Source organism: Aegilops tauschii, chromosome 7 (genome assembly GCF_002575655.3).
Source record: "Aegilops tauschii subsp. strangulata cultivar AL8/78 chromosome 7, Aet v6.0, whole genome shotgun sequence".
NCBI lineage: Eukaryota > Viridiplantae > Streptophyta > Magnoliopsida > Poales > Poaceae > Aegilops > Aegilops tauschii.
The window spans coordinates 334,057,570-334,069,478 of NC_053041.3; the positions used below are offsets into that span (position 1 = coordinate 334,057,570).

At 42.8% G+C, this 11,909-nt stretch overlaps 2 protein-coding genes across 3 annotated transcripts; one reads left to right on the plus strand and one right to left on the minus strand.

Moving 5' to 3' along the window:
• The first annotated feature begins 2,378 nt into the window (after nt 1-2,378).
• Nucleotides 2,379-5,218, plus strand: LOC141027143 (uncharacterized). The gene is made up of 2 exons (XM_073504109.1): nt 2,379-3,236; nt 4,976-5,218. Exons 1-2 carry the CDS (start codon nt 2,379-2,381, stop codon nt 5,216-5,218), a joined length of 1,101 nt encoding a protein of 366 aa, XP_073360210.1.
• A 662-nt stretch (nt 5,219-5,880) lies between these two features.
• LOC109758013 (bifunctional nuclease 2) lies at nt 5,881-11,544 on the minus strand. Of its 2 annotated transcripts, XM_020316857.4 has the most exons (11): nt 11,302-11,542; nt 10,867-10,898; nt 10,205-10,504; nt 8,145-8,315; nt 8,011-8,060; nt 7,877-7,933; nt 7,727-7,792; nt 7,547-7,621; nt 7,015-7,133; nt 6,573-6,664; nt 5,881-6,193 (listed from the first exon to the last, which is right to left on the minus strand). In XM_020316857.4, the coding sequence occupies exons 2-11, from the start codon at nt 10,874-10,876 to the stop codon at nt 6,138-6,140; spliced, it is 996 nt and encodes a 331-aa protein (XP_020172446.1). In that variant the 5' UTR covers nt 10,877-10,898; nt 11,302-11,542; the 3' UTR covers nt 5,881-6,137. The 2 variants fall into 2 exon arrangements, with proteins under 2 accessions (XP_020172446.1, XP_020172447.1); XM_020316858.4 differs by lacking the exon at nt 10,867-10,898 and having other exon boundaries at nt 11,302-11,544.
• Nucleotides 11,545-11,909: the final 365 nt, after the last annotated feature.

Below are 11,909 nucleotides of genomic sequence, written 5' to 3' on the forward strand. Positions count from 1 at the left end.
GCTAACGATCCTAACCCTGAAGAAAATAGTGATTTGACGGTCACTTTCAGTTCAAACTCAGAAGCAACTGGCCATGGATCTGTTCAAGGCATGGTTGGCATTGATCTAAATTTGCTCAATGGACCTGCGGGGTTTCAAGACCAGCATGATATGCAGGAACAACAGGTTCAGTTTGCTCCCCAAGTCCAGGTTCCTGATGGACAACCAGCAGCACAGTACAATCCGCATTTACACGTTGGTATGGTCCTGATTGAGCCACTCTTCGTTTGTCCGGGTCCATCTATTGCTACAGGTCTGCCAGGACAGAAAGCTCCCTCGATCTTAGATGGGTCCTCTACTGACTTTCCTGCTGTGGATGAGGCTCGCCTCATGAACCAAGTTTTTGATCCTAATTCACCACAGGTAGAGGCAAGCCGCAAGATCCAACTTTAAGCAGAGGAACATGCCGACTTAAGCGCACCACATCTGGAGGTTGAAATGGTCGAACTCCCTTTGGATTCTGAAGAGACTGTTGTCAAACATCCTGCTGTGGAGCTAGAAAAAGGAGAAATAGAGTCAATCAACGTGTGTGCAGGAGAAAAAAGTTGTCCTACTGATGACATTCAGGTTGATGAATGTACTTTGGATTATGAGGTTATTGTTGTCAAATCACCTGCAGAGAGTGCAGGAGCAAAACTCACTGCCCTTGCGGATAATTTAGCTATTGTCCCTGTTCTGTCACATGAAGGTGAGAAAGCTTGGAAGGAATTCTTCTGCCCTTCATCTGCTGATGCTCCTTCTATCACAGTCCCTGCTCCATGGGTGGATTTCTTCACTGCAAAACTTTTGTCGCCTGCTGATTTTGAGTGGGCCAAAGCCATTTTGCAGTCCAAGTTATGGGACATTCTGCAGGAAGGAAGTGAGGAAGCTCTCTCAAGAAAATTTGTAATTCCTCATTCCTGCCCTACTTCCTCACCACCTACATGCACCCTGTCTGCGGCCTCTTTGGAAGTGACTCAAGGTTTCTCCACCCCTCAGGCTCCAAGGCATAGCAATCTTATTGCTGCTCATGAATTGTTCAGCACATCTGTTTTGCATATTCGGAAAAAACAGAAGAAAACACCTCTGGTTACCACGCATGTCAGGCGAAGTGAGAGAATTAAATTGGTCAACCAAGGGCACAAAGGCAAAACTTGCATTGACAAGCACTATTTGGCTTGTTCTGCAGAAGCACCACCGCTCAATAAAAAGATAGTACAGAACTTGTCAAATAAGTTTGGGGTTGCTGATGCTCAGATCCCAAGCCCTCTGAAGGGGAAGAAGACCACCAAGCCCAAGAACAAGGATGTCATGAAGACCAAGCAGCCCCCCAAGAAGAAGTGAGCAGCTGATGCTCGCTTGCATCAATAATTTGGGAGAATAGATGATGTCAATTAGTCTCCTCTCAGTCTTTTGTGTTGCTTTTGAAAATCAGTCTATTTTTAGTCTTTGTAACAGGCCCTTGAACTCGCAACTCTTTATTTTGGTTAAAATGATTTGCTTATGGTATGATTCCACCTGGGCCCTCCCAGGTCCATGCTTCTGTTACAGAACAGCCTGGTGCTTTCTGTATTTGGTTACCTCCAATTCACTTTATACTCATGGTTGCCCACTGCTGGAAAGTGTTAAATTGGAATATCAGGGGAATTAACTCACCTGACAAAAGGCTGCACATTCAGAACAAGATCAGGGATAGTGGTTGTCATGTGGTATGTTTTCAAGAAACAAAAAAGGAGCAAATAGATCAGTCCTTCATTAGAAATATTTGTCCCCCACATTTTGACAATTTTGCTTTCCAACCATCCTTGGGGAGATTTGGGGGTCTTTTAACTGTCTGGTGTTCAGCGCATTTTAAAGGAGAAGTTGTTTTTCAGAATACTTTTGCACTCTCTCTGGTTTTACAATCTGTAAGATGTGGCAGTTGTTGGACCCTTACAAATGTTTACGCACCATGTCAGGAAGATAAAAGGCAGGAATTCCTTCAATGGTTTGCTGGCATCGCAATCCCAGAGGAGGCTGATTAGTTAATTGTCGGAGATTTTAATATGATCCGAAGCTTTCAAGATAGAAATAAACCAGGGGGTAATATCTCTGACATGCTACAGTTCAACGCTGTTATAAGTCAGCTAGGTTTGATGGAAATCCCTTTAAAAGGAAGAACATTCACATGGAGCAATATGCAGCTTGATCCTCTTTTAGAGAAGCTTGATTGGTTCTTCACCTCTGCTTCCTGGACACTAAGCTTCCCAAATACTATGGCATATCCTTTGGCAATGACCACGTCCGATCATGTGACATGTGTGATTCAAATTCAAACCTCTATGCCAAAAAGCAACTTGTTCAGGTTTGAAAATTGGTGGATGGAGCACTCTCAATTCTTGCCATTAGTAGAATCTATTTGGACACAGAGTATCCACTATGCAGATGCTGCTAAAAGAATCAATGCAAAGATGAAAGTTCTTAGGAAACATCTCAAGAGTTGGGCAAAAACACTTTCCAACATTAAGACTGATATTGCTGATATTAATGCCCTTGTGGCCATGATGGACACCATCGAGAATTCCAGAAACCTCAGTGATATAGAATCTTCTTTCAGGGACAGACTAAAGAATCATCTGACGCATTTACTCAAGCAACAGAAGCTATATTGGCAACAAAGAAGTAAGATCAAATGGGTCACTCTTGGGAGTGATAATTCTAAGTTCTTTCAGTCTCTAGCAACTGTCCAGAAACGCTCAAACAATATTGCGTCTTTGCAAACATCTGACGGCTCCATTGTGTCTACTCATGAAGAAAAGGCCAGTCTAATTCATACAGCTTTCAAGGACAGACTTGGCCAAACTGAACCTTGTTCTATACCCCCCGACCTGCTAAATCTTATTGTGCCACATCACGATCTTAGCTGCCTGGAAGTCTCTTTTACACATGAGGAGATTGATAATATTATTAAAGCGCTCCCCTCCAATAAATCCCCGGGGCCAGATGGTTTTAACATAGATTTTATCAAGAAGTGTTGGCATATCATTAAGATGGACTTCTATGACTTGTGCAACCAGTTTTTTGATGGCACTCTTTGCTTGCAGAGCATTAACAACTCCTTCATCACACTAATCCCAAAGAAAGCCAGTGCACTCTCTGTTAATGACTATAGGCCCATTTCACTCCTCAGCTGCACAATAAAGCTCTTGACTAAATTGCTGGCTAATAGATTACAAGCTGTAATCATGGAGTTAATACATGTTAACCAGTATGGATTTATCAAGTCAAGAAGCATTCATGATTGCATTGCATGGGCTTATGAATTCCTTTTTCAATGTCACAAAAGTAAGAAGCCAACCCTGGTGCTCAAATTGGATTTCGAAAAGGCCTTTGATAAAATTGAGCATGGTATGATCCTAACGCTCCTGAAGAAAAAAGGCTTTGGAACTAAATGGTGTAATTGGATTTCTCAGATATATTCAGTTCTGGAACCTCTGCTGTCCTCCTCAATGGAATTCCGGGAAAAAAATTCAAATGCAGGAGGGGAGTTAGGCAAGGAGACCCTTTGTCCCCACTTCTGTTTGTCTTGGCAGCTGATTTTTTACAAACAATCCTAAATGATGCCATGCACAAAGGACAACTAGACAGGCCGATCCATCTCAATTCGTGCCAGGATTTCCCCATTGTGCAGTACGCGGATGACACCCTTGTTATTCTGCCAGCATGTCCCACATAGTTGACACATTTGAAAGATCTGCTTCAACAGTTTTCAAGAGCATCTGGCCTTCAAGTGAACTATGACAAATCCAACTTGATCCCAATTAATGTACAAGACTCTGGTCTTCATGCCCTATCTGACATTTTGGGCTGCTCCATAGCGCACTTCCCGTTTACTTATCTTGGGGTTCCTCTTAGCATCACAAAACCAAGACTAGAGCACTTCATGTATATAATTGAGAGAATCCAAAAGAGGCTGAATGTGTGCTCCCAATTCCTAAGCTATGATGGTAGGCTCCTCATGGTTAATGCAGTTCTCTCATCTCTGCCCACCTTTCTAATGAGTTGTCTGCTCCTTTACAAAGGCCTCATAACTCAGATTGATAAATATCGACGACACCTATTCTGAAGAGGAAAGGATCTAGAAAAGAAAAACCCACCTTTGGCGGCATGGGACCTTATCTGTAGACCTAAAGAACAGGGGGGTCTGGGCATCATCAATCTTCAACTACAGAACCAAAGTTTGTTAATGAAAATGCTTCATAAATTTTTTAATCACGATGATATTCCATGGGTGCATTTGGTATGGGAAGTTTATTACAAGGACATCTCCCCTTCGGATTAGGTTAAAGGAGCATCATTTTGGTGGAGGGACTATCTAAAATTCCTACCGACATATAAACTTTCTGCAAGTTGCTTTGTTCAGACTGGGTCATCCGTACAGTTTTGGAAGGATAACTGGCATGGGTTACCTTGCATGCAAGCATGGCCCCATCTTTTCTCATTCAGTAAAAGTGAGAATATCACTGTTTCGCAACTTTGGGATCTTGAAGACCTTTCTGAACACTTCCATCTCCCCATGTCCGAGGAGGCTTTTGCTCAGTTCAATGATCTCGCACTGCTTATCGCTGAAACCAATCTTTCTGAGCATAAAGATATATGGCAATACCCTTTTGGTGCTGCACATTATAAGGTTTCCAGCATTTACAAATTGTTAATGGGCGAGCATACAGTTTTACCAGCTATCAAATGGATTTGGCAAACTTGCTGTCAGCTAAAGCACAAGATTTTCTTCTGGCTTCTGGCTAATAACAGACTAAATACAAGAGGTATGCTCCAGCGTAAGAACTTTTTCATAGAAGACTATACTTGTATCTTGTGTAACAAGGATGCGCTGGAGACAAGGGACCATCTATTCTTCCATTGTCCTTTTGCAAGAGCATGCTGGTCTTATCTCTGCCCCAATTGGTCTCCACTTCAGCAAGGCTTACAGGCAGATATCGATTCACTCAAAGCTGAGCTGGGATTACCCTTCGCGCTAGAGATAATCATCCTAGCTTCTTGGGCCATTTGGACTACACGCAATGATTGGATCTTTAAACGAATTGTTCCAAGCCTTTATAGTTGCAGAAAGAGATTCAAGGAAGAGCTCAAGTGGTTGGTTCACAGAGCAAAGAGGAAAGCATACCACAACATGGAGGGCTGGGTTCAGGCCTTTGCCTAGCCCCTGTATTTTATTTCTTTGTTGTTGTTGTTGTCGTCGTTGTATCGCTCTAGGTATTCTCCTTCTTTTGTATAGCTTTTTTCTACTTTTGAGACCTTTGTATTTTGTTTACAAAAATTAATAAAAATACGCAGCAGAGTCCTGCTGTTTCCCTCAAAAAACCTTGTCGACGTGTTCTACATATCACACGCTCCTGACAAGGCTCCCGCAACCATGTCATTTTATCACTCAACAGTCGACGCCATGGTTGAGGCTCCTTCGGCCACGTGTCATGTGTACGCCTGGGCACATGGTAGCGTGTTTGTGTGCGAACACGGTTTTAGCAACTCTGCTGGGAGTGGGACTCCCGAAATCTGAGGTTTAGGATCTCTTGCTGTCATGTCTTGCGTATCATACTCCCGACAAGACTCCATGCCTTGCATATAGTAGTATCTCCCACCAATATATTATGAAACCTAGGGGCTCAATGATATTTTACATACCAATTGCAACCCAGTACCTTAGAATCATCAATATTTAAGAATGACAGACATATAATAATTTATTTTAAAAGTTGTATTAAATATGAAAATACAGTCCCAGCGATATAGTACCTTTTTTTTTATCGAAACGCAAGATTCAATGAGGGCCCAGATGACCTTTGGCGCCAACATTCAGAAACAGGATGGAACTTACATAGATTCTTACTTTCTGAATATTAGTCTGAATTTACAAAAGCTACTTCTCAGGGCCTTGGAATATATACGTCTAATTACATCAAACCATACGGACCAATCATCTCCATTGCTTAGTGAGGTTGAGGACACTTTTTTTTATTTACACAGTCCAAAGTGGCCAGTCTATTGCAGGGCGGGGGGTAATCACAGTTCTACAAAGGGACGACAATATGATACAAATAGAGTACCGAGTTAAGAACCTTTCAGGCCCAGTTCTTCCGCTTAGATCTCAGCCTCATTAGTTTGTCCTTCCATGTTGCTGCAGAACAGAGAAATCAATACTAATTTAACAATTCTCGGTAGATTTTAGCTAAAGGGACTTATATTTTAAGAACAGTATACAATATCAATTTCTTGGATGCGATCTACACGTTGATGTCAAATCAGGTGACATTTCTGTCTCCTTTGCTCATTTGTACGGCACAAACTGGAGCTAGTTTTACAGTTCACGACAATCCTCACATTCCAGCAGAAAAAATATATTTCAAAACATCTTGAGAACACAGAACTATATGAAATCCTTATCAAAGAGCCAAAAGTGATCTAAGCGCTCTTATATTTCTTTACAGAGGGAGTATCATCCATTGTTTCTAGTGCATTGATGCATCAAAATAAGGCCATCAAAACACAATCGTTACCTGCATCTTTGTATCTCTCTTCAACAACTGCAATGAACATGTTTCGCACCAAACTAAACTCTTGAGCTTCAACGCAGGGCTCTCCATCAGGTCTGACAAAAAGCTAAGTGTAAGGAGACTAACATGCAGGAAGATGGATGAGCTTTTGAACAATAAATTATACACAGATAGAAAAATCTTTACAATGAAACACAATTTTGAATGGAAGAACAAATTATCAACTCATAATCGACCCTTCAACCATAAGTTACTGTGTCTAGCTCGTTTTCGGAAAGGTCCGACTGACAACACTCATTCTCATTCTTATTACAATTCACATACATTTTTTATTGCCAGGAAAACCAAACAAATTAATGCAAGGATCGAGGTATGTAGAACAAACTGCTGTCACAATTGGTTTGTGCACTCAGGCCACAACAACATAGGTCCATAAAACAGATACCTGTCAAGTTCAGTAAACAACAAACCATCTGAAAGGCCACCTGTGGCCACCAATTTTGCTGGCTCGACTGATCTTATGCCGTCGCTGTATGCAAGACTCCTATGTACTTGTATAGGAACCTGTTTTTGTCAAGAGCAACGACATAAATATATGTGATGCACTCCATAATAAGATAAGATGGGCTTTAGATCATATTCGCTATGAACGTAATTCTACAATTATCCTCACATTTGGTGTCTAAACTATGGAAAGCATGACATGATTACCCCTGGTTCACGTGTATAAAACTGTAAAAAAAAATACTCCTAGTGATCCATTTTGCTAATGCTAGTAACCTTGTGAGCTTGCAGCTACGTTCTAAACTCATCTAGAATATTAGAAAAGACGCTAAATCATTAAGTCTTAAAAGGAGAAGAATCAACTTAGAAATGAAGAGAAACTGCAGCAACAGAAAGAGAAACGGAGAAGAATGTCATCATCTAGTGCCAGAGCTATTAGATACAAAAATGAACCTTCAACATTAAAATAATACCTTGCAGCGAACAGCAATATTGATAGCATCCGAAGGCCGAAGATCAAATGTTATACTCTCTGTTTGATCTCCAATCTGCAGTACAGGCAGTTTTCACTTCAGAACAATTATGATATTACTGTACCCACTGAATATGATGTTCAGTTTCCTTCCTAGCAATTTACTCAATTACTCGAGTACCTTTGTTAGATAAAGCTCGGCACAGTATGCTTCTTCAATTCTTTTGTTTACCCGAACAAGTTTTACCTGGAAACAGCCACAACATGAGAGAAGGAATAAATTAATGAGTTATGGTTTCTGAACTGATCACGATCCAGAGCATTCCAATACCTCATAGCCCATCTTATCGATCAGTTCCTTAACAACTTGATATATTGTAGGTCTTGCCTAAAACAAGAAAGGGTTACTGACTTTATGAATCAAAAGAAATGGGCGTGAACTGTAGAAATAAAATAGGGTATTACAATATGAACATGGCGAATAGCAGCCATCAGAAGTACACTTGGCATCTCCACTGAAAAAAGTACATTGGCATGTATTATAATCAAAGAGATATTCTAATTTCAAACTTCCAAAGAGAATAGGAAGTTGTACATACAAACAATGATTGGAAGTAAAGTTCCACTTCCATCTTCAATTCTCAAAACGATAGCAGGTTGTGGTGCACTCTCTGGAATCTCTCTCCCTTGAGAATTATTATGCACACACCGCAGGTTTTTCCCATCTCGCATCTTTACTATATATCCTTCTGATCCACTTCTGACCTCAACTGGAAAATAAAACACAAAAGACATGCTTCACTAACAATTACTGAAGAACAAACACATCCAATATATTGCTGTTAAAAAATTAGTTAGTCGATGGGCAGCTATCTGTTCATTATTCTGTAAGTGTAACTAAATCTGGGAATATATTTCCAGCATTATCATGTGATACAAATATGATGTATCCTATTACTCCCTGCACAATTGCTTCTACTTCCCTAAATATCTCGAAATTAGGCTTTTGCCCCGTTTATAGATAAAGCACCAACCAAGTCCATACAGCAAGTTATCCATGTATGAGGAAAGTAAATAATAATTCTGCTAGGGCAACAACACAAACATGCCAAAAGCGAAACACCAAAGCGATAGAAGACACCTCTGGGAAAAGGTGTCAGTTGCTAGGGGATGCAGAGAGCTGACGGCCGACCATCTGAAGACCATCCAGCAGGCCACCTAGCCGGTCCCTGTCCCCCCGCCTACAGAGCAGCTGTCACTGCTGGATCCAGGTTGAGTGCCGCAATATGCTGCTCCGCACGCTGAGCGGCGGTGGGCTCCGTTACCTCCGCTCCCGCCCTGGAGCGCACCAGCCAGTCGCTCTGACGGGAGGCTGGTGAGGAGTGCGGCGAGCCACGGAGGTGGCGAGGTAGACCATGACCAGCTCCAGGGCGCGCGGAGATTCACAAGGACCAGTGTCGGTGACCCGGGGACAGGCAAGCGGAAGTAGGACACCACGCCAGGCAAGCGGGGCGACGAAGGAGGGCAGATCTCCATCCCGTAGAGTCCTCCCCTACTTTGTCCTCAGATAAAGAGAGGGTGGAGGTGAGGTCGGTGAGGAGGTGATCACGGCCCTACGTAGCGAGGTAGCCTGCGCACTAAGGGAGGTAGGCACCCGCGCCGACTAGGGTGCCACAAACAATGATGTGCCGCGAAGGGACGTGACACCAAATTAGACGCGGGCGGCGGGGGGGGGGGGGGGGGGGGGGGGGGGGGGGACCACGGCTACCGCCTGCACCTGCAGTCCTGCTACCCGCTCATCATAGACGGCGCTACATAGTCGTGGCCGTCATCATCCGAGGAAGCGTCAGACTCGTCGTCATCATCCAAGGAGGCGCCAGACTCATCGTCATCATCCTCGGGGAGGCGGTGGTTGGGACCATTGTTTGGCCGGTAAGGGGTCTAGCGGCAACGCTCCTCCTCACCGTCAACTGAAAGTGCAACTAATGCCCTTGGTGGATTTTGGTAATTAATGCCAAATATCTCAAAGAACTAATGCCTTAACTAGCTTATCTCAAGAAAGTTCCATTAGGTTGCAACAAAGGAGATGAAAGGTGACCCACACAAATTTGCGCGAAGACTTGCTGAAGCAAGGACTTAATTCTATATTTTAGTGATCCAAAATCACATTGTGTCCATAAGTATGCCCATACTATCAAAAGGAGAATGAGATTGCTAAGCTGAGTCTTTTGCTCCATGTGCTTAAAGGTCAAACTCCGGAGCCCTCAAGGACTTCCTTTTCTCCACTATATCTACCTTTGCTTTAGATCAATACTAGCAAAACTATCCCTGAGACAATGCCACAATCCAACGTGGGAGCTCAAGTGGAGAACCCTCCTTTCTACACAATGTCCTTTTCCCTAAGTTTGAGTATACAAATCATGTATGGTGCCATTAATAAGGAAAAAAATGAGCACGGAAATGGAACTTGTAATAATAAGAATAATACTTAAAATTTAACACCAGTAATGCTCTAGTGATGCACCAGAGAACTTACAAACCTTGCATAATTAGTGAGATAAAAAAAGTAATCTAAGTGCAAACAAATTTAAGCTGATGTAATTCTTGAACATATATGATACAGAAAAATATTCAAACCACCATGGCACGAAGAGATTACCAGCTTCAAGCACAGTGGAATTAACATAATCTTCATCATTTTCATTGAAGTTTCCAGCCATGTATCCATTACCATCAGATGAGGAGCTGAAGCTATGACAAATAGGACCAAAGTTCTTTGAAGATGACTGAGAGATTGGAGAAACTAGTCTAGTAATGTTGCGGTATTTAGACACAGCACCCAAGAATGCAGTGCCAAGCTGCCCAGATTTGATCAATGAGTTGTTGACAAGGGCAGCAGGAAGCCTTGCTTGCATTATAGGGCGACAAAGAATTGGTCCCTCCATTGCCATCAATGTGCCTACATAATAAAAGCTAAAATGATTAATAAGGAAGTTTGATCAGAATGGGAGACCGCCTAAATGGAAAATCAAATGGGAAATTATTTCTGCACCTTCTAAGAAATAATAGCAGTGAAATGCTAGTAAGAAAATTAATCTAGTACAGTATGTTTATAGATTTTACAATCAGCTCTGTAAATTAATCTAGCACAGTGGAGTTAACATAATCTTCATCGTTTTCTTGAAGCTTCCAGCATAATTAATCAGTGCTGATTGCCACAGCAGCATTAGAAATCCGTAAATATTTATCATTACTGTAATTTCCATGTTAATTGCAGTACGCGCACAATCCAACACCCATATTAGCAGGATAACTCCTTACAGAAGATCATATCAGAAGGTAAGTCTTGGCGCCTGCGTAGACAAAATAGAAGAAAAAACATTGAAGTTGACCAATCAATTATACAAGCCACTGGAGATTTTTTTTCCCTTTCTTATAGTGGAGTATATTTGTCAATTTTGCGCCACAATTGACTCGTAAAATAACCGCACTAATCCAAAGTAAGTAACGAATCAAAGTCCATTTCTACACGCAAGCAACAAGCAAGAACCGACCAAAATCGATGCTCGAGCCAGAAACAATCACCCGACGAGACCAAAATCCCCAAAGATGTACGAACCAACGCGAAGAGAAATCAGAAAACGAACAGGAAATCCCGGAAATAGCCAGCAAAAACGGGAAAAGAATCACGGCGATCAGACCACGGATCACATCAAAATAAGGGTTAAATCGGGGGGAGACCGGAGATCGCCTTACCACCAGCAACGGCCGTTCCTCGGAATCGAGCACGAGCGCAACTTTTTTTTTAGGGGAAACACGAGCGCAACTTTATAGAGATATAAGTGACCAAGTATATTTATTGTGTGGGGGTGGAAAATGGAAGCGAAAGAGGTGGGGCTTAGCCTTCCTTTATCCAGAAGAGAGCAGAAAATGTAGCGGCGGGCGAGCGGGGCCCGGCGGCTCCTATGCAGTACCAGTGGGCGAGTGGTAAAATGTTTGGCTACAGCTACGAGTACTGTAGCATAGGCTTTGTGGCGTAGTTTCGAAGAGAGAGAATACGTGAGAGCATCTGCAGCCACACCCCAACATCCCCAAGGTCATTTTTTTTAGCGCGGGCGCCCAAAAGTCGGTCCAATCACATCTCAGAAGCCCAATTTTTGCCGGTTAGAACCGAAATTAGCGCCGACGGACACAGGCAGCGCGCCGGGTAGTCGTTTTTTGGCGCGAAAGAACGGCGGGCCCGCTGAGTCAGCGACCCCCGCGCCTCGTCGTCCTCATCGCCTCGGTTTCCCGCGGGGAATCAATGCTAAGACTGTCGCCGGTCAGCCTTCCATTGATTCCTCACGGGCGGCGCGGTGAGGCGA